Source organism: Astatotilapia calliptera, chromosome 3 (genome assembly GCF_900246225.1).
Source record: "Astatotilapia calliptera chromosome 3, fAstCal1.2, whole genome shotgun sequence".
NCBI lineage: Eukaryota > Metazoa > Chordata > Actinopteri > Cichliformes > Cichlidae > Astatotilapia > Astatotilapia calliptera.
This window is the reverse complement of record NC_039304.1, coordinates 18,292,877-18,315,472: the sequence shown is the minus strand read 5'-3', so window position 1 is coordinate 18,315,472 and position 22,596 is coordinate 18,292,877. Positions and strand designations below refer to the sequence as shown.

General features: G+C 43.2%; 1 protein-coding gene across 1 annotated transcript in view; it reads left to right on the top strand.

Annotated features, from left to right (window-relative positions):
* Nucleotides 1-8,676: 8,676 nt before the first annotated feature.
* pcdh7b (protocadherin 7b) overlaps nucleotides 8,677-22,596 on the top strand; it is a 114,504-nt gene continuing 100,584 nt past the window's right edge. The window contains 1 exon segment of the mRNA XM_026162155.1: nucleotides 8,677-12,115. Coding sequence (XP_026017940.1) covers nucleotides 9,041-12,115 — 3,075 coding nt within the window. The 5' untranslated portion in view covers nucleotides 8,677-9,040.

The following is a 22,596-nucleotide window of genomic DNA, read 5'->3' as shown; positions in this document are numbered from 1 at the left end:
GATGTTACTTTTTCAGTTAGAAATAAACTTCTACTAGACATTTGTGGTCTGAATAGGCCGAGCTGTTGCGTACTTTTAAAGGAGGAAACCCTTGAATTGGGAAACAGATGGAGACTGTGTGTGTGGCATCTGCACAGTGTACATGTTCAAATGATTAAAAAGAAAAGCAGCTGAGCAAGCTTGTGAGTATTAGTATGCAATGTGGCAATAAGAAAATTAAAACTTACTGGAATATAAAACATACTAATAATAAACAGCATGACCAATGTCTGGCTGTTTTATCTGTAATTAGGGGAAGTTTAGGGGCTGAGTGAAGTAAGTGAAAAGTATAGAAGTGAAACAAACGCACAAACCCTCATTCACTTATAGTAATAAGAATAATCTAACCTTGTTTATTTTTGTTTAGCTCTGTCTATTTTTGTATCATTCCCCAAATTTAGTGAAGAGTCCTGGCTTGCTGATATTTTTGACCAATGAAATTAATTCTGAAAGTTTGAAATGTAACATTTTAGCTGGTCTGAATGAATATGACAAATGTGCTACTTGAAATTCTAATTACTCTTAAAAAGTCCATGTAAAAATAGTCCAGTGTCCCAAATTAAAATCCTCATTCTATCACTTCTGAAAGCCTTGCGTCTTCGCTATGGCTTTCATTTGCAGGACTCAGGTGTGCGAATTCTTTAATATGTCACTGGCTTCAGCCTGTGCTCTGTTAGAGTGAGATTTTTGACGCATTTAATAAAAAAAACACAAACAAATTCAGAGTATACTGTAAGATACGGTGATTAAAATGCAAACCATCAAGCTGTATCAGTACTGGTGTCAAACCAGCAGCAAATATAACTCATGAAAGTCACTGCTGTTCTGAATGGATGTGTTTAGAAGCAACCCGAGAAGTAGGCATGCTGCTTTCTCTTCACATTAAAAGGCACGGCGCCATCCATGTTACCCCCTGTGACTAGCTGAATTATCTGGGCAGTATTGAAACTTTTCTGAACCAATTCTATTGTATTGTGATCTCTTCTACAGTTCTTACAAAGCCCAGAGGGAGAAGGCAGAACAAGGCGTTGGGAGTCTCAAAATAGCAACTCGCCAGAGGGAGTTAGAGAGAAAAAGGCTCTGCTGAGCTACACCGCCATCATGCCGGACTTTTCCTTCTCCGTGCTGTTGAGTCACCGCTTGTTGATGTTTCTCTCTGCGGTTCAAAGCCGAGGATGCCGTGACATATTACCTCTCGGGCAGCATTACAAAGAGTTGCCTAAGAGTGGCCCAGCTGGCTGCCTGCCCGCCATTCTGCAGACTTTTTACACATTCTTGACGAATGGTTGTATTTCTCTCCCGAGGCCACGCCGTCAGAGTACACGACGAAGGGGCTCGGCACGCGCTCGGCAAGGGACAGTGACTGACACATCCACGTAGCGGCGTATAAGGAAAAACAGGCACATATGCGCAGAAAATATGCCCACACACAAGCAGTGACACATATGGATACGCACGGGAAAGCAGGGAGAAAGATAAGGGCACGCACATACACGGATGCTAAGGGTTAGGCTCATTCCTCTAACAACGGGGAGTGTCGACACAACGCAGATAAGACACTGAGTGGGTGTGATTTCTGTAAAAAGATAGCCCTGACAGGGGAGACTGTCATTTAAAAGGCACTGTTCACATTTAGACTGGATTGCATCTTTTTGTTTCTACCTCTCAGAGAGTTTTTGTGCTAAAGTGTGCACACAGAAAAGAGGAATTACCTCACTAATATATAAAGCCTTAATTATATTATTTAATGCCACTGCTTGTGTAATGTCTTAAAGGTTGAAAATATATATAATTTTGTCATCGTCTCTTAACTGCCACACTTCTTGCAAAGTCCATAATTAATCAAATGCAAAGACAGGCCAGCTAAGCATCTGCGTTTTTATGTTATTCAAAGCCCACGAAATTATCCTTCCAACGACGACAAATAGGCTGATTTTTTTCAGACTGTTTAGGGAATGAAGAGTAGAGTTATCCAGCTGTCATGGCATAGCATTAATGGCTGGATGAAAATAACCACATATGCAAAAGAAAAAAAAATGAAATGGGAAAGCCAATTAAGGAGTTGCATGCATCCTGAATTGTCCAGTTGTTGTTATGCATAGCACATTTCCAAAGAATGAAATAACTAATAACGTATGAAAATGAACTTCTTCTTCTTCTTCTTCTTTTTTTAAACTGTGACAGCTTATCCTGGATTGTAGATGTGATGTTGCTGTTATACTCATTATTTCTAACATTTCTAAACTAACTTTCACACTTTCAAAGCAAACAATTATGATCGTATTCCTGCTTTCCACATGAAAGGTGGGAATTATCTGACGTTACAATGGTAAAGTAAAGTTCCATCATAAACCGTTACGAAGAAAAAACACCGCTTCTTTTGAACCTGTAATTTCGAAGCCGTGCTTGAAATAATGGTGCCAGTTTTGCTTGTGACATCTAAACTTTCCACCGTGAGCCGAGAAGAATACCTGAAGTCTTGTTGGAAAATTGCTAGCATTGTGGTATCTACTGCATCACGGATGAATGCCAATTAGCAAGACTTTGGAGCAATAAAGCAGGGCTGGCAATCGTGCAGTTTGAATGTATGAGTTCAGCATTCTGCATTCAGATTGCAAATGCAGTGCCAGTCAGAAAAGTTTTCAAATTTATTTTAGACTTCAAATCAGAGCAAACAGAGCAAAAGCAAAGAAGATGAAAGCTTTGCTTTAAGCCTCACTGCTTTATTATTGTCATTCATACATTTTCTTTTTTTTTCTTTCTTTTCTTTGCTTTCTTTTTTTGCTAAATTATATTTTGCGAGGCATGACATGCTTGTATAGCTGTGCCTGGAAAGCCACAGGTCAAACAGGTGGAGTTAGGGTTCTTTTAGGATTTTCAGAGATAAAGCTATTCTTGTATAACAGAATTGAGTCTGAGGTTTTTGCTGTTCCTGAATATGATGCTAAGATTAAGATTCAATGCAAAGTCCAATGTAGTGACCAACGTTTTTAGTCCAGATTGCTTACATGTCAACATTTACTTCATAATAAGTGAAAGCAACAAACATGCCTATTTCTACTTTAATTTGACCTAAAGTAAGCTAAAGATCTGCCGCAGTGTTTTGAATGTTAATCTAAGTTTCTTTTTGTTACAGATAACACCTCCAAATTTTCACTTTAAGTACTGTATCATACTATAGTCATACAGCAGCTGGAGACAGGAACCCGGCCTAAACCATTTGGACTTGTGATGTCAGTGACTTTGAAATGGTTGCTCTGAAGGTGGGGACCAGGTCTGCGACCGACTTTGGTGCTAGATGGTGATAAAAATGGAAATAAGTTGCAGTCAGTCTTTTGAATGGAGTCAAGTTGGCAGTTAATTGCAGTGTGTTTTTGATAATATGACAACGAACTGTGATAAATGGGCCAAAATCACCAACCTGTTGCTGCCTGCTGCAAATATGTTCCTATATTACATACACAGAAAGCCACATTAAACAGGAATTCATGTTAGCTAACATTCATAGATCTGAAGCATAACAAACAATGATGCAAAAAAACATGCTCATCATGCACATCCTTACTTTAATATAGAAATATGACCAGTATACAACCAGCTGGCAACTTGTTAAGTCAGGTCCCTTATTACAAAGAGAAGTGTTGCACACAAGTTGTGCTCATCTAAAAAAAAAAAAAAAATGAATCAGACTGATTGCAACGTCTTGGTAATCTGCCTGTTTATAAATTAGAAGGCAAATATTTACAAACCTTCACCAGTCTGTCTGAGAGTGATTGCAGATTTGTTGGCAGACAGGTTGCCCACCACCAGGCAACCCGTGCAATCACTTTGTGATCAAAAGTGAGATCCTCAGCTACTTACAACCAGTCGCTAAATGTGAAAAAAAATTCAGTGCGGTCACCGCTATTTGTAATTTTACTCTAGTGTCACTAAGCCATAAAGTGGCCAACAGTTTGCAGAGCATCACTTGCCTCTCAGTCTACAAGCTTTTTTACAAAACTGTGTACATATTCTGTATGCGTGAATAAATTTGCACCGTGTTGCTCAAAATCTTCTATTCAAGTGTAAATATTATCCTCTAACAGCACAGAAACAACACTGCAGCTTTGCCTTCATGTCTTCATCTGCACTTTTAGACATTGTTATTCTGTATTTACTAAGTCCGAGTAGCAGACCTTCTGCTGTGAGTTGAAATCTAGCTATTTAGCAACCTTACGTGCAAGTGATCATTTTTATATGCAAGTAATTACTTTGAACTGCAACATTTGTCAGCGCGCAGAGGCTGTGATAAATGTAGAGAAAGGACTTGCCGAGACACTGGAGGAAACAAATGCGAAGAAGATGGATATACTGTATGTGCACTTTTGTTACCTATAAAAAATTAATCTGTAGAACAATTATTATATGGTTAGGATTTAGGTGTCTCTCTCCATTAAAGCCCTATTGGTGAAATGTGTCAAATCAATCCGGCAAACCTATAATAACACTAAGGTGTATTTTTGTGCTTCAGCCATGCAGCCAGTGATTTCAATACTCCCATTCTCTCATCAGCGGACTACAGGAATGTAATTTCATGTTGACAACGAACATAATTGCAATTTTATTGCGCACAGTGTCACAGCACTACAATATGCATTAACCACTGTAATGTGCCAGTAAGGACATAGGCAGCTTGTATAATGTTTATGAAATGAAAAGCATTAATTCGACAGACTGTGCAATCATCTCGGTTTTTCATTTTCTTTTCCCACATTTCGTTAATGCTTCCAGACTGTCCATGGGGAATGAGCAAAATAAGTAAAAGTGAAGAAATGTGTAAAAAGATGTGTTTCTTTTGAAGCTATGACCATTTGGAAATCAGCCATTACTCAACATTTGATTCAAAAATTCTAACGTGGAAAACATTTAGTCTAAAAAATACTTTTTTCTGTGGCCAAATCATGTGATGCATCATCTCTGATCATACCACATTTTAATCTCGATCAGTCATAGCGTGGGAGTATGAGTCACTTTTTTTGAACATCTCATTTTCAAAACACCTCGCTCTCACTGATGAGGTCTTTGTAACGGCATCGAGTGCTTTCCCTTGCGTCATTTTAGACCACTCATTCACTCCAGAGCTGGAGCAGTGTTACACACAGATATGATAATGATTTTCAGTGATGATGCTGAGCCTTGATCGCTAGGGTTCTGCTGGTAAACATGGTCCCTGAATCACCTACGTGCTCATTTTCACTTAGTAACTGGATATTCCAACAGCCTTGGGGCACAGAGTAACTGCTGTTATTTCTTGCCAATTCTTGTTTGATCAAGTGGAGTCACACTGGTTAATAAAAAGTGAGACTTCAAAGAAGACATCAGTATAAATGTGATTGTGTTTTGTTTATTCTTCTCACACAGTCACTGGGTCAAGATTGCGACAGTTTTTCCAGTGCAGCACAGATGCAGTAAATAGGTTAACTTTATGATGTATTTGATATCCCCCGTGTTCCTGTTGTCATAATAATTACTGTTGATCTAGGTTCAACATTTCAAATGAGCAATCACATTCTTATGATGTCATAGTTCTGCAGGGTGAGGAAAGAAAACCCTGCCGAAGTCCATTCAAAACCTCCAAAAGAGAAGAGTTAGGATCAGGGTTACAGGGCAATAGTTGAAGCTATGATCATGGGGTAATGGTTTGGTATGATGCTGTTTCCAAGCTACAAAACTATGACATCACAACAATGTGATTGGTCACTTGCTATGTTGAACCTGAACCACATTTGTTTTTGATGATCCAGGAACAACACCAACACAATAGTGCTAACATTAGCTGGCGCTCATGGGTGGAATAGTGCTCTCTGTGTTTATGTTGGGCAATCCAATATAATATAAATGATTATTAATACAGTAGGACCTATGGTGGCGCAGTGGTTAGCACTGTTGCTTCTGGATTAGGCCTTTCTGTGTGGTGTTTGAATGTCTTCCATGTGCCTTCATGGGTTTCCTCCAGGTTCTAAGGCTTATAAAGTTATATAAAGTGTTTTATGTGTCTACTATAACATACTTAAAGTCTGGTTAAATATGGCTTGTGGTCTTAAGTGCTTTGAGTGGTTGGAAAGACAAACGAAATGCTATATAAATGCCAATCAATTTACATGTCTGTGTGTGGTTGTCTGTCTCTTCGTGTTAGCCCTGTGATGGGCTGGTGACATGTCCAGGGTGTGCCATGCCAAAACAGCTCATCACAGGGTAAAGTAACCCAGTATTGTAATCATCTGACTTAAACAGGGCCAGATAACCAACAGACCCATCAATGTTTAGTGCACGGATACATGATGACGTTAATAATTATCTGTCTCGCTAATACAGTCAAAACACTGTGAGTCATACAGAAAGCAGCCCTTATTTCATACATAAGTCAAGAACTGCTGTGTGTGTTAGTGACTGAGTTAGAAAGCTCTTTTTTGATTTTCAGAGAAACTAATCATCTGAATGATCAAGTGCCCGCAGTGCATTTGCACCACGGAGCTCTCTCTGCTGTGCTGCTGTCCGAAGTGTTTTGAGCGGGTTTGATTTTAGTTCGACAATAGAGGGCGCAAGTCAGCAAGGATAAACCCACTGCTGGAATTCAGAGAGCCGTGTGCGAAAGATGCAGCTGCTGAGACTGGCTGCCTCTTGTCCTCTCCCCCTCCTTCTTCCCATCCCACTGCCCCTCACTCATTCACTCACTCATTACACTCATCCACTGTATCTATAATTTCACATGCGCACAGCGCCGCAATGCTCCCTTATGATGACCCTCAGTTCAAAGTTGAGGATATCCACACGCACACGTATTAAAGCACGTTTTTTCTTTGCACCTAGCACGACAACGCGTACGTGCTGAAACAGAGACGAATCCACCTTAAGCACCTTAAAAATGTTCTCATTTACGTACCTCGCAGGCAATGAAATTATGCTGCTGGAGAGAGCGTCCGCGAGCATGTCAAGGATGTCTCTCAGAAAATGTGTCCTGCACAAGCAGTTAAATGACAACTGTAGTATTCACACACACACACACACACACACACACACACACACACACACACACACACACACACACACACACACACACACACACACACACACACACACGCACTAATCTGATACAGGGAAGTGGGGTTTGCGCAGTGGCCGAAATAACGAAACCCTTTGCTGTGATCGTCTGGATAGCCATGCAGGGCTGATCTATTTATTTTCCTTTTTTGGGGGGGGTCTTATTCCCTCTTTGTGGAAATGAATTCATAGACACGGTCTCTCACATTCCTGGACGCTGAGCGGACTGAGCAACACGCAGCCGAAAGACACGGAGCTTGCCGCGTCGGAGAGCACAGCCACTGGAGACCACACGCATTCGTATAAGTAACCACAGGGAAACCACAGCTCTGCGCACACAGGAAGCCCTGTCCCGTCTCTCCTGTCCTGCTGCTGCTGTCGTGTTAAAACCCGAGAACTTACACTGTCTGATTTTTTTGTTTTACCACGCAAGTTGTAACATGTGTAGGTAACATTGAAACCGATCACTTGTGTCGGTCTGGCAGTGCGTAAAAGTTGCACTCTGGATTTGCGTTCCGGGTAATCTCATGCAGCACAGGGTGGAAAATAGTATAAGAGCGGTACGTTCAAGATTTTCAAATCACAGTTTTGTTTTGAATCTGATCTCTCGCCATAGCCACAACATAGGATGTTAATGGATTAATACGAAGCATCCGAGAGATCCTCGCAAAGTGCCGAGCCACGTCTCGAGAAAACACCGATGAAAACGAACGTCTGAGTGCATGTTCCTCATATGTCTCCCCCTTTATTATTATTATTGTTTTTCCTAATATTGCCTGCTGGCCTCTAGACCTGGCGATCGAGACTTTAAGTCCGACCCTGTTTACGTGCGCTGCTGGAGTAGGGGGGGAGAAGCGAACGGAGGAGGGGGTGGAGAGAAGGAGAGAGAGAGGGGGGAAAGAGAGAGACTGCAATATCATTTGTGAATCCCTCTCACAGTGCTGCAGATAGGGGCTGCCAACACACGCGGCGCGTCTGCAGGTGTGGGAACAGGAGGGATATGTTGGACAAAGTGAGAAATTAAACCAACCGCTTCCCAATAACTGCTTCGGATGTACATTCCATCTTTGTTTTGTTTTATTTTGTATATGTATTTTTTCTATTTTTAATATTACCCTGATTTTTTTCCAGTAGGTTACACATTCGTGCAGCAAGCTGGTAAAAAAGAAGCGAAAGAGATAGAGCGAGAGTACTATTCTGCTAGTTGCAAGTGACTTGGAGGAAGACAGCCGGACAGGTAATTTCTGCCTTACGTTCGTATCGCCGAGCTCAAGACAGTTAACGAGCTGTTAACACAGTCGGCCGGGTGATGACTTGTCTGAACTGAGCGGGCATTTAAATGATCTTCTGACATATATGGACATATCACCGGACAGAGGAATACAGAGGAATACTGGAGCCTCACCCAAAAATTAAAAGAGCGGGAGCGAGAGAGAGGAGCGTCTACAAACTGTGAGTAAAACGGAGCGGCTTGGACTGAATCTACTTTCTGGTTATTTGATGCTCGGACTATAACGTTTCGGCTTTTTTTTTTTTTTTTTTTTTTTTACGCGCATGACATTCAGATATTTTGGGAGGAGGGGGCCACTGTCCGGGGCGCACGGAGAATCCGGCTTGTTCTCTACATCACTTTAAAACAAACAAACAGAAAATACTAAAAGAAAGGAAGGAGAGACATTCGAAGGAGGGAAAGCAGAGGAGAGCTGGGTAAGCCCGTGCGTTTGCCGATTTTTTTTCACTGCAGCAGGAGAAAAGTCCGGGAGGATGAAGTCTCACGCATCCCAGACCAGAAGGCTTCGCTCTGAATGAAAGCGATATTTCCTTCCCATATTCGGACTTTCTATTAGTGATTTTTTTTCACTTATTATTAAAGTGGACATTTTTTTCCTCTCCATTCCCCCTTCCTTCTCTGGGCTGAACAATGAGGACTACTGGTGCAGTGGACTATTTGTACTATTGCATGCTCATCTTGCAGCTTGTGCATCAGCCCGCTGCCAAGCAAGTGCTCCGGTACCGTTTAGCTGAGGAGGGACCAGCAGATGTCAGAGTAGGGAACGTAGCCACCGACCTGGGCATTGTCGCCGGGTCCGGTGAGGTGACGTTCACCCTCGAATCCGGGTCCGATTTTTTCAAGATAGACAACATTACAGGTGAGCTCTCCACCAACGAGAGGCGGATAGACCGTGAAAAACTGCAGCAGTGCCAAATGATATTTGATGAAAACGAATGTTTTATTGATTTTGAAGTGTCGGTGATAGGACCAGCGCAGAGCTGGGTCGACCTCTTTGAGGGAAAAGTCATCATATTAGATATAAACGATAACACCCCGTCTTTCCCTTCCCCTGTCCTGACACTTTCTGTGGAGGAAAACAGACCAATTGGAACCCTTTATCTGCTGCCCACAGCCACAGACAGAGATTTTGGCAGAAATGGAATAGAGAGATATGAGCTCATTCAGGACAATGGGGAGAATTCAAGGCGATTGGGGTCTTCTGGGGATTCGTTTTCAGGAAAGAGGAGATTTGAGGAGGGAGCGAGCAGGAGCAGTGTCTTTGAACTGCAAGTTGCTGACACTACTGATGGAGAGAAGCAGCCTCAACTCATCATTAAGGGGGCCCTTGATAGGGAACAGAGAGACTCCTATGAGCTTACACTGCGTGTTAGGGATGGAGGAGATCCCCCTCGCTCCTCTCAGGCCATTCTTAGAGTAATGATAACTGATGTGAATGACAACAGCCCTCGGTTTGAGAAAAGTGTGTATGAGGCTGACCTGCCTGAAAACAGCTCCCCTGGCGCCCCCATACTCCAGCTCAAAGCGGCTGACGCAGATGTGGGGGTTAATGGTCAAATAGAATATGTGTTTGGGGCAGCCACAGAGTCAGTAAGGAGACTGCTGAGGTTGGATGAGAGCACGGGGTGGCTGAGTGTGTTGCACCGCATTGACCGTGAAGAAGTGAGCCAACTGAGGTTTACAGTAATGGCCCGTGACCGAGGCCAGCCACCCAAGATGGACAAGGCCACAGTGGTGCTGAACATCAAGGATGAGAACGACAACGTGCCTGCTATAGAAATTCGGAAAATTGGACGCATTTTCTTAAAAGACGGGATAGCCAATGTGGCTGAGGATGTGGTGGTGGACACACCCATTGCTTTAGTTCAGGTGTCAGATCGTGACCAGGGGGAAAATGGCATAGTGACTTGCACAGTGGTAGGAGATGTGCCCTTTCAGCTCAAACCGGCCAGTGAGATGGAGGGCGAGCAGAATAAAAAGAAATATTTTCTCCACACGTCTGCACAACTGGACTTTGAGGCAACACAGGAATACAATGTGGTCATAGTGGCCGTGGACTCTGGGAGCCCCAGTCTGGCGAGTAATAACTCTCTTCTCGTCAAAGTGGGCGACACTAATGACAACCCTCCTATCTTCAGCCAGAATGTAGTAGAGGTTTCGTTTCCGGAAAACAATGCACCAGGTGAGAGGGTGACAACAGTGAAAGCCATAGATGCAGATAGTGGGAGGAATGCTGAAATAGCCTATTCCCTAGACTCATCAGTAAATGGGATTTTCTCTATTGATGCAGACAGTGGAGACATCCGAGTAAACACCATTCTGGATAGAGAGCTAACAGAGCGCTACGAATTCAAAGTGATAGCCAAAGATAAGGGCATAAACACCCTTCAGGGTTCTGCAACAGTGGTCGTCCTTGTGGCCGACAAGAATGACAATGAGCCAAAGTTCATGCAGGATGTTTTCACCTTTTATGTCAAAGAGAACCTTGATCCTAACAGCCCAGTTGGCATGGTTACAGTAATCGATGCAGATAAAGACCAAAATGCAGAAATGGGCCTCTTTATTGAGGAAGAGGAGGACATTTTCTCTATCGAGAATGAAACCGGGACTATTTTTTCCACCTTGTCCTTTGACCGAGAACAGAAAGGTACCTACACATTCCGCGTCAAGGCTGTGGATGGAGGTGAGCCTCCCAAATCTGCCACCGCCACAGTTTCACTCTTTGTCATGGATGAAAATGACAATGCTCCATCTGTCACTTTCCCAATAAACAGCTCCTACACCCTTCTTCCTCCCTCCACTAACATCAGAACTGTGGTCAGAACCGTCACAGCTAGTGATGCAGATACTGGCATCAATGCGGTCCTGAACTTCAGCATCATTGGGGGTAACCCCTTCAGACTTTTTGAGATTGATGCAGAGAGAGGGGTGATTTCGCTAATGGCAAAGCTGGAGCAGAAGCATCATGGCCTCCACAGACTGGTGGTTCAGGTGAATGACAAGGGGCAGCCTTCGCAGAGCACCACCACACTAGTTCATGTGTATGTTAACGAGACACTTTCCAACTCCTCAGCTGTGGAGGCCCAGGTGGCTAAGAGCCTGAGCACATCTCTGAACACCAACATCGCCGGCGACCCCAACTATGACCTAAGCAAACAGCGGTTAAGTATTGTAATTGGAATAGTTTCAGGCATCATGACAGTCATCCTCATCATTCTTGTTGTTGTCATGGCCCGTTATTGCCGCCCAAAGAACAAGAACGGTTATGAAGCTGGCAAAAAAGACCATGAAGACTTCTTTACACCACAGCAGCATGACAAATCTAAGAAACCCAAGAAAGATAAGAAGAAACAAAAGTCCAAACAGCCGCTCTACAGCAGCATTGTCACTGTAGAGGCCTCGAAACCCAACGGGCAGCGCTATGACGGCGTCAACGAGAAGCTGTCCGACAGCCCTGGCATGGGCCGCTACCGTTCAGTCAACGGAGGGCCGGGAAGCCCAGATCTGGCCCGGCACTACAAGTCCAGCTCGCCACTGCCCACAGTGCAGCTTCACCCGCAGTCGCCGACAGCTGGAAAAAAGCACCAGGCAGTTCAGGACCTGCCCCCTGCCAATACCTTTGTTGGCACCGGAGATAACATTTCCCTTGGATCTGACCACTGCTCTGAATACAGCAGTCAAACTATCAACAAGTACAACAAACAGGTAAGAAGACACATTTCAGTGTTCTTTTGTCTCCCTCCACTACTCTTAAATGTCTTCTGCTTTTTCCTCTTAGTGTTCTCTCTCCCATAATGCTTTCTGACAGGGCTAGTCTCAGTAGTCTTGTTGCCTTTATGGTGCTAATGTGTGTCAAGTTAGCGGTATTGATCTGTTTTGGTTTGGAGTGCCATTCACATGTAATATTGAAAGGAAAGAGAAAGGGTTTAGATTAGCTCAGGAAAGGATACTGTTACAACTTAACCAAATGTCCGACTATTTTGGACTTTTATCTCAGCGTGTTAAGCTGCCTTTTCCGTCATGGGTGTCACAACTCTTAACCTTGGCAATATGTGTTAGAAAACTGTAGACAGCTCACATAAGGATTTGGTTTGCAGTTATTTTATCCCAGAGGGGCGCATGCATGGCAGGGGCTGGCTGCACTCCCCTCTGCCCTGCCCTCTGTCTGAGACAAGGCTACCTTTTCTTCTCATGCAAGGGAGGAAAAAAAATGAATAAAGGCAAAAGAAAAAGGGAAAAGGTAGATGCAACACAAATGTGGCTTTGTTAGGGCTCTGAGTCACTTTGAGAGAATCTACTTGACTAAGAACATCTGGCCCCGAGTCACATTAACATCACGGTGTGCTTCAAGGTCTGCATCAATTCATTGACCTCGCAGTGAAAACTGACACTTTTATATCAACTCCCATGTTGTGCTTCAGCTTCACATCCTCCGTCTTTTCTTTTCATCCATGTTTATAAATGTATGCCGTCTTGTACCTGCTGCTCTTTCTCTTCCACACGTATCCGCCCTCCACTCGTCTTTCCCCTTTCATGTTTCCTTTTTCTTTTGCCTTGCTCCCCCCCCCCCCTCTCCCCCCACCTTTAATTCTCTTCTTTCTTTCACAGCACAGACAGAACTTGTAGGTGACGCTATTAGATTTTTAAAGTTGAGGAAGTGTGCGCTTTTATGGACTCGGTCATTATATTTCTCTGGCTGCTTTTGCACTGTTAGGTGAAGCAACAGCGAGGAATCAAAGATAATACTTAATGAAGCCAGCTTATTTGCGTTTTCGTGAAAAAGAACACCATTGTATTTTTCCTTTTTTTTTCCTATGGAAGTCTAATGAATTATTGATCTTTCTTTTACTTTGTGTCAGCACTACTCCTTTTGAAATCGGTAGTGTTGCTCGCTTGCTTGCACTTTTTTATTTCCTGGTTTCCCCCTTCTCCTTTAGATATCTTTGTTCTTGCTTATATTCTTCCCCTTCCCCTCTAACTCTTCCTTGGACCTTTGTAGAACTCCCTTGCATGTCTTGCATCCACCTGTGCCGCCTCCCCCCCCCGTAGCTCTTCCTCTCCCTCTATTTATTCCAGCCTCATCCACATCTTAGCCCGCACAGCCCAACTCCTTTTTTCCCCTACAGAGCTTTCTTTTTTAATCTTTACTGTCATCTCTCTATGCCCTTCTCTCCTTCCCCTCTGTATTTCTCCCCTTCAAATCATTTCAGCCCTCTTTTAACTTCTCTTCCTTCTCTTTCCCTGCTCTGTCTCTAACAGCCTCTAATATAGTGCATTCACTGAGCTGCTTCCCAGAGTGTGAGGAGTGCTGTTGTTTTCGGATGTCTCCTGCATAATTAAAAGGGCACTCTATTTGCTGCTGCGGCAGCGGCATGTATTGTGTGTCACTATGCTCCACTTATATAATTATTTATTTACTCTCTACATTAATGCACCGCTAACTTTTATGGACTGTGCATTTCTTACCATCCAGCATCTTGGAGGAGGAAAAACAACAACAATCTGCAGCGCATTTTTAAAATGTATTTCTTTATGTTTTGATTCACAGGTGCTTAATTTTGGAACCCAAATGGCATTAAAATGGTACAAAATGTGCTTAGTGCTCTACTGGTCAATAACATCTAAGATCACTGTGTCATATAGCTGGTTTATCATTGAATATACAACTTATAGCATGTGTTCAAATTTCCATTTATGCCCTCTGGGCTCAGTGAATACTTACTGTTGATGCATTCAGTTTGGGTCATAAGGACATAATTAAATGGCTACACAAGAGAGCTAACTGAAGAGAAGGTGTGTGCTCATGTGCTCCAATTATGGCATTAAACAGCCACCTCTGTATAAGATTAAGTAGTGAAGCGGTCACGCTCTTGATTTTAAGATCACTGCATCTAAAAATATTCTGTTGTCTGGCGAGTGCTTCTGAGGCTAAGGACATAATGAAACACTCTAGGAAACTCGTGCGCCTCGCTTATGGGAACAAGTTGTGCACAAAAAAAGTGTTAGAAAATGATAAGATCAAAGAATGCTGCTTTTTTTTTATCACGTTTCATACATTTTTAGACCTAAACTCATGTTCCTGAGCTAATTTAAATGTCAGATTGACCCTTTTTTCACATTTGGCCACAATTAGTTTCTTGTAACTCTCTTTCGGAACATTTGTCACCGTGCACGTGTTTTGTTACGCACACACATACACACAAAACCTTTCTTTCTGGCTTTTTTTATCCATCTGTGGGAAGAAATAGAGACGGGCGCAAGAATGACGGCCCTGTTAGCGGTATAGAGAATGGCCCCCACTGTTTCACAAGGGACTTGGGGTTGGGTGGAAAGACAGAGAGAAGGACAGCGAGAGAGGGAGAAAAGTGCTGACCACTGACTGTAATGTCGGAGGTATCGGGTTCCATCTTTCTCCCTTCTCGCTCTCCTAATCTTACAGTAACCGCACAGGCAACCTGCTCGGGCAGGTAACCAGGCAACTGAGGAAGTTTATCAGTGAGGCGAACCTTTCTTTTTAGCCCGACAGACATTTAAAGAGTCATTAAGTTGAGCTAACTGTGAGGGAGAAGCCAGCGTGTCACCCAGCTGCTGCTGAGTTTGAACAGGAGCAGCAGCAGACCTGACATTTCATCTCTTCCTGTCACTCCATTGATTGCAGCTTATGTCATTTGTAATTGTCTTTATTTTCTTCTTCTTCTTTTTTTTTTGTTGCTATATGCGCACAACATTATGCGTGGTCTAACTGCTCCTTATATACGCACGGCCAAGCCATTCCATCCAAAGGCTGATGAGAAGTGCATTCACTTAACAGAACACTTAACTTTATTACTTTTGGCAGTAGCTTCTGTTCTGCGCAGCGGCAAAAAAATAATACCATCCAACCTTGTGAGGAATGAAATCACTTAGTCACTGAATTAGCACAAGCCATCAGCTTTTGTTTTATCATTACACTTCAAAGCGGCGCTCGTGCCCAGGTGGATCACTTTTAATCAGTAGTGAGCCACAGCAGCTTGTATTCTCTGCTCTTGCAGCGTAGCCCCTCAGGGCAGTCAAAGCCGCCGTCCAACCACTTACACCAGGTTATCTTGCCTCGGGGCTGATGCGGCAAGCATAACTGGACGCTGCCCTTAACCCGGCTTCCCCGGTGCTCGTCTCGTGCACTCCGGCCAGCTGTTCCTCCTGCACCTCTCCTGCACGAGCTGAATATGGCCGCGAAGCATCTGATTTGCATAGGGCAAACCCTCGCCCCTCTGCACTTATATAAGACAAACAATATCGCCATGCAAATGGAGGTCACTTGGGTGGTGGTTGTAGCCAAAACATAGGATGCGATTGCCCTTCAGACTCTAAGACGTTCAGGAAACCAATATGGAAATGTAGCTTTTTGCCTACGGCATCATTTGTTTTAACTTAGGAAATGTAGCTGCCTAAACACCTGTAAAAACCCACAAGTGCACCAATTTAAACTGACAAAGGATCAGTTAGCCTCTATATTAATGCTTGCATTTAGGATCATGTAATCATGTCTCTGATTTCAGCCCACTGCGTGTGTTTTTTGTATTCTAAATACACATATACAGGCATCAAACTCTCATAAGTGGGAGCTAGTGACTCATTCAGCTCAGTAAGACAATTACTTGCTAAAAGGTTCTGCTGAGTCTGTCAGAACTTTAACAGGTTTAGTCATGCCCCAGTCTCCATCTAATTGTTGATTCAGGTCACTTATTTTGCTTTGTTATAATGTGAGCCAGACAGTTGCAAAATCAGGTAAGCAGATAGCTGGGCATGTGGCTGGTTGATATAATCAGATCAGATTTCGACTGAGCCAGATCATGAAAATTGATTGTTCAGATTTAACCGCGGGATATTATTATTTTAGAATTTGACATACATTATGAAAACAACCCATAATGCATTTGGGGATTGTGTATTTTTGGTTCTGTCAGATGACTGTTCTGCTTAATAAAAAAGAAAAAAAAGGAAACTGAAGCATTAAATACATTGCTTTATTGCACAGCTCTACGTCCTTTCATTTAAAACCACTTAGAGTCGACCCTCACTGCTGGCTGTTCTACCTGCTGTTCTTTGCTCAGCTAGCATCCCACACTGTGATATGTAATTGCCTTTAGAGTGCTGCTATTCGAGATTTGGTAATCTTGCGTCCGTGCACTTCGGTCTAATGCTGCTTTGAAAAACTGGCACAAAACTAAGTTGGATTTTCTGATCCCAGACACGGGATTTCCAAACGCACATCATTAGGACCCAGATTAAACATTTCTGGCCAACTGGCACCATTATCAAATTAGCAAAACTGGTAATGAAAACATTTCAGCTTCACAGAAATTTCCAACAGAATGCCAAAAATGGTGGGAAAAATGAATAATCTTGAAATCTTGTCTTTAGTAAGAAATAAGATAATGTGCAATGAGCTGGTTTGTTTAATGCCTCATTATTATTATTAGTGCTCGTCCTTTCTACTGCTGACTGTGTCTAATTTGATCAAAATTGTTTTGGATCTATTACGGCTTAATTCAATCTACGGCTGCTCGGGCTTTTGTTGTTTATGTTCCTAAAGGAAAATGGAGGGAGTAAGAGAGCTCAGTAATACTCATGAAACTGCAGCGGGCAGCATTTTCTGGTATAATGTGGTTTGGTGATTTGAATGCACTCGCTCTAAGGCAATTACTAATCTAAGGATTAGACTTACCTGATATATGGGCAGAAAATGGTGGCGACTGAGAGAAAAAGGCAGGGAGAGATTGCAACGGCTGGTTGCTACAGTGCCTGCTATATTACTCTGCGTAATATTTTAATACTGAGTGTGTTTTTTTTCCTCCCCGCACCTCCTTTACTTATAGCACGAAAGCATTTCTTCATTTCTTTCCCCCTTCTTCTTCACCTCCCTCTTTTCTTTGCATATGGCAGCGAGCACATAAAAAATCGCAGCGCTTGCCATCACGGAGGGCAAAAAAGCTTCGACTCACCTGCAACGTTTGTCACGATAACATGGGGGGAGTGAAGTGAGGGAGGCGAGAAAAAAACAAAAAGACGAGAAATTTAAGCCGCGTGCCACCTTGATTGCTCTCCACGCTGCTGATTGTAAGTGGCAGTGTCGAGGATGCCACCTTCTCCTCGCCGCTTCTTTCAATTTGATGTCATCGAAAATGGAATTTCATTTCATACTCGGCAGCGATCACATTAGATAGGGCTTACCAGGATAAAGCCGATTCATATTTGCAGATTTGCTTTTCCTGTGGCACTATCAATCACCGCGCGCTCGCCATATTGCACACTTGTTTTTCACGGCAATTGTTCTGAGGAGTTTGTACAGTAAATTGACTTTTACAAGGCTCCCAAGGTTTATGATATGCTATGCTAGCCTCGTTGCTTTCCCCGTTACTGTCCCCTCGTATCGACTCCACAGGCCGGAGCTCAGCTAAATGAGAACAGCACTTAGCTCTACTGCTGTGCTGCTACACCCCCCCAGTAAGTTCCCTGTTGACAGGTTGGCTCACAACACAGATCAAAAAGTAAGAGGGGCTGTTTGTGAGACTAATAGGCAGAACAATAGCTTACTGTGACATTGCACCTCATCAAAATTGCAACAGCGTCTGGCAGGTACATAATAATGTGGGGGGGGAAAGGTCACAGGTCATTTGGTCTCTTGGTGTTGATTCAGTTCATTTTAGTGTATGAACAGGCGCTTCCCTTTGCTCCCACAACCACCTGTCGGGGAGGGGTGGTGATTTAAAACCCCATCCAGCATCAGCCATGTTGTCACATGTGGCCTTCATGAAAATGAGAATAAGAGCCGTGAAAGCCAGACACGCCCATCCATAATTTACCCCTAAGTGCCACCCTTTGCCACCGGCAGGCAACTGTAAAGCTCCTCAGGGCAAAAGTGAACTTGTTTATTAAGCTGACAGGTGGAGAAAAAGAGGCTTTAACTGGCATGCGGTCTCCCAGCTGGGCAGAGGAAGGATGCTGGACTTAGTAAGACAATGTGTGTGCGTGTCTGTGTGTGTGTGCGTGTGTATGTATCTCATGGTGTCGACAGGGGGAAAGTTGACAAGTTCAAAGATGTAATTGGACCGTATTTAATAAGTAGAGCGTTCATTCTGGATTCAGTTTTTTGTTGTTTTTTTGGTTTTTGCACCTGTTCTGTCTTTCTTCCCACATTTTTAAAAGTCCTTTTTTCGTGTTGAAAATCTGTTGAAATATTAAGATGGACAGAGACCTCCTGACTGCATAAGACAAAGTAAGAATTGTCCGCGATAAATAATGCATCCAAAGGCTTTGTTGTTTTTTTTTTTTCCTTTTCTTTTCTTTCCAAAGGATTTGCCTTTTTATTAACAGGCTGCAGTCATGCATATTTACTAAGCAGCAGACTATAATGGATATGACTTGACTTGGGTAGGGGAGGAATAGGACAGCTTGACTGCTTCTATTAGCCCTGTTTTGGTGCGGCTCCCACCATGTGGCCCCCAAATGAGATTATATGTGTATGAAACAGGAGGCAGAGCACTCACCGACCATCCATCAAAGCCTGGGGGGACCTGTGTGAAAGTTTGTGCATGTGTACTCAGTGGGTTCTCTCACTGTGTTGATGCATGTGTGCATTTGTTAGGGTGTGATAAAGTGTGTGGGTGTACAGTATGCACGTGTGTGTGTGTGTGTGTGTGTTTATGCATCCTGCGAGGACTGGAGAAGAGAGCAAACGGGGGCCTCCGCAGTTCAGCCTCTCCATCATCCTGCACGCCAGGCACACGCGTAGCGACATGCCTGAGAGGGTTTCAATATCCTGTGTATGTGTGTTTGTGTGCCTGCGAAGCTGTGTTTACCCAAGGAATGCAGTTCATTATATTTGTATGTGTGTCTGGTTATTACATATACTCTCTACACACATGCGTAAAGAAGCAGATGGAGAATGAAGGCGGGGGCAATACTTTATCTACACCTTTTAAAAATCCACAACAAGCTCCAGCAGTCCGGGTGTTGATAGCGCGCCTTTTTTCGTGGCTCTCAGCAATCACAAGTGCAAAGGACTTGGAACTTCTTCGCCCCGGCTGAGCTAATTATTGCAACGCCAGCGCGTATATATTTACCCTTTTCAGCTTAAACGTTCGCAGTTCCACGTATATTAAGTCCTGCAGATATGCTTGGAGGAAAGAAAAAAAAAAAGCTGAAATATTCATTAGCAAAGTACTGGCAGGGGCAGCAGAAGCCCCTGTATCGATGGGACCTTACCTGGCAGAGAGCAGGCTATTAGCCAGGCCCGATAAATCTTGTCAGAGGCTGGAAGAATCTGCCTGCCTGCTGAAGAATGAAGGTCACGGGGCAGCTGGAGTTACGACCGGCCTCGCGAGGTAGCTGCTACCAAATCAGCTGAAATATGAAGTACAGCTAGTCTTCTTTTTTTTTTTTTTGAAAAAGCAAATTTTTCAATTTGCCTCTTTCTTGGTGTACAGTTCCCTCTGATAGCTTCTTTCTCTGTGCTGCATAGAGCTATGTGAATAAGTGCTTCCTACGTGCATTTAAAAAAAATCTCGTCTTTGTACTCGTGTTATCATGAAGTAGAAGCATTGACAGCAATTTGAGACCAATCCAGTTTTTGTTCTGTGGCATCAGTAGTGTATGATTTCATAATCAGTATTTATTTATTTATTTTTTTAGAATTGAAGCAATTATTCAGTTGTTATGGACAGAAAATCAAGCATAACAGACAACCACAGTTTCAGTCTCGTGGCAGCGTAGGGTCTCTAACTTACATTATAAAGCACTTTGAGGGGACTGTGGTGATTTGACGCTATATAAATGAAACTGTATTGAATAGAATCTTGCATGTTCCTGTTAAAACTGAGTTTTTCCTTCCCACTGTTGCCAAGTGCTTGCTCATAGGGGTCATCTGTTGGGGTTTTCTCTGTATTATTGTAGCGTCTTTACCTTACAATATAAAGCACCTCACATACCGACTTTTGTGATTTGGCGCATGTAAAAAAAGATGAACTAAAAGCATTTTTCTAATAATATCTTTTAGTTTTAGAACTTTGTTTGAGAAAAATGAGAAAAATCAGTCTGAAGAAGTTAATTTGGGCTTTTGGGAAATGACTAGGCTTCACTAGATCAATAATAATCAAAATACAATCTGTTGCGCCTTAGTTACCATTGGAGTAATGGGTCTGCGATTCAAATATGTGTTCATAACTTTCGTGATGATACAGCGCTTCTGTGGTAGATTTTGCTGATTAAAAAGAAAAGAAAAGAAAAAGATGTCTTGACTAAAAAGCAGTTAAAGTTTTTGCACAGCTCTGTATCATCCTTCAAGAATAAACGGCACTGTATATAGTCTGACACCAGCCCTTGTGCGTTGTGTGTATATACTTCCTCGACCGGCGCTGTTGGAAACTGCAATATAAAGCAAAGACGACTGGCTTTAGTCAGACAAATTCTACTGTGGATTGAGGAGCTCCAGACATTTAATATGGTTTCATGTATTGATTTGCGGCACCTTGCCCTATAGCCTGTTTATTATCTTGCTTTGGTTTCACCTTTTACTATTTTTCTGACAGAATCTCAGGAGATTGAGTCCTCCCAGTTATTTCTCCTCCGCTCTTACCGGCAACAAAGTTCTTGATAGCGACTACACATTAGTCTCTCTCTCAAACTTTGCACTGGGCAAACAACTGGCCTGCTGTTTAGGTTCGCCGATGAGTGGGCGACCCCAGGTGCTTGAATAATAAGAACGTGTTCTGAGCTGTGGCTTTTGCTCAGTTTTCTTCGATTATGGAGGAGAGACAAACGGGGGGTTGTAATCAAGACTGAAAGACTGGCCTTTGACAAGGTTCATTTACTCTTTGAGTTGTTCCAGTGCAACACTTGGGACACAAAAGCTACCGGTAATTTTAATTTACAGAGTGGATTCAGTGGTGAGAAGTGCCTTGAGGGGGAGCCGGTCCACAGAGTCAGGGTGGGGGGAAATAAGGGAATGTTGTTACATTTGTTGCCATTCGGGTCGAGGTTGATGAGGTCTGGGATTGGGGAGAAAGGCGAGGAAATCAATCAAACTGACATGTCCGGGGCAGCGAGATTATTAGAATAATGGTAAACAAAGCAGCTTAAACATGACTGGGTTTTTCCTGTTTTTTGTTTTTTTTGTGCCTCAACTTTATTCCTCACCCAGCATTTGCTTATTAAGCTTCACTTTACGTCAGATTCATCACTTTTAATCTGCATGTAATGATATATTAATAACAGTCTTCAGTGGAAGGAGGCAAACTGCTGTGTGCGTAAGTGTATAAAGGAAGCCTATCACACAGTGAAGGGCTCTTATGAACTGGTGACGTGAGGGGAGCTCAAAGTGACATCGACAAGCGGCAAAGTGCCTACACGGGTGACATTTACAAGTGCGTCGCGGAGATCCCCAGCTGGACTTAGAGGGAAGATTGTTACTTTCTGTTTAATCACCATCAGAATTCTGCGGGTGCTGCATCAAATGTTTGAGTAGCGCAGATTACTCTCCCCCGTGAAGCCAATTGCGGGCAATCGTTTGATGTCTACGCAAATGTGCTTAACATGCATAACCGTTCCTGCCTCCCTTCCCTTCCTCTGCACATTTGAAAGATTTACGTCGGGGTGTGAGCATGTGTGTGTGCCTACACTTTAAAGTCTCTTTGAATAAGCTTTTCTTTGCAGAAGCAGCCTCTTCTTCTCTGTGAATTGGGGACATGACATGACAATTGGAGACCTTGTAATTTATGTTTAAAAATGCCAGCATTATCCGTGCCAGCGTGATTTTGCTTGAACACGAAGGCACACTGGCTAGGGTCCTCAGTCGCTGTTTAAAACCTTATGCCTGTGTTTGCGCAGGAATCCTTGGTGGGCTATCCATTGTTACTATGGCAATATACCTCCGCCGCACTCTTCCCCCACCCACTGCAACTTCTCCCGTGGCCATATGCCTGGAGTTTTTTAAAAGGTTTTCACTGCTCTCTCATCTCGCTTGTACCCGGTAATTCAGACCCATCAGTGCCAAAAGCTGAGCTCAGGGGCAACGTCCTGCTTAAAAAAAAGTCACGGTATTTTAACAGCTTTGGCCCGAAGTTGGATGAGGCGTGGGAACGTCATGTTCCGCTAAACTGTTTTGATAAAGCCATCTGGGCAAGCGGGGAGCATTTCAAAGATGAAGG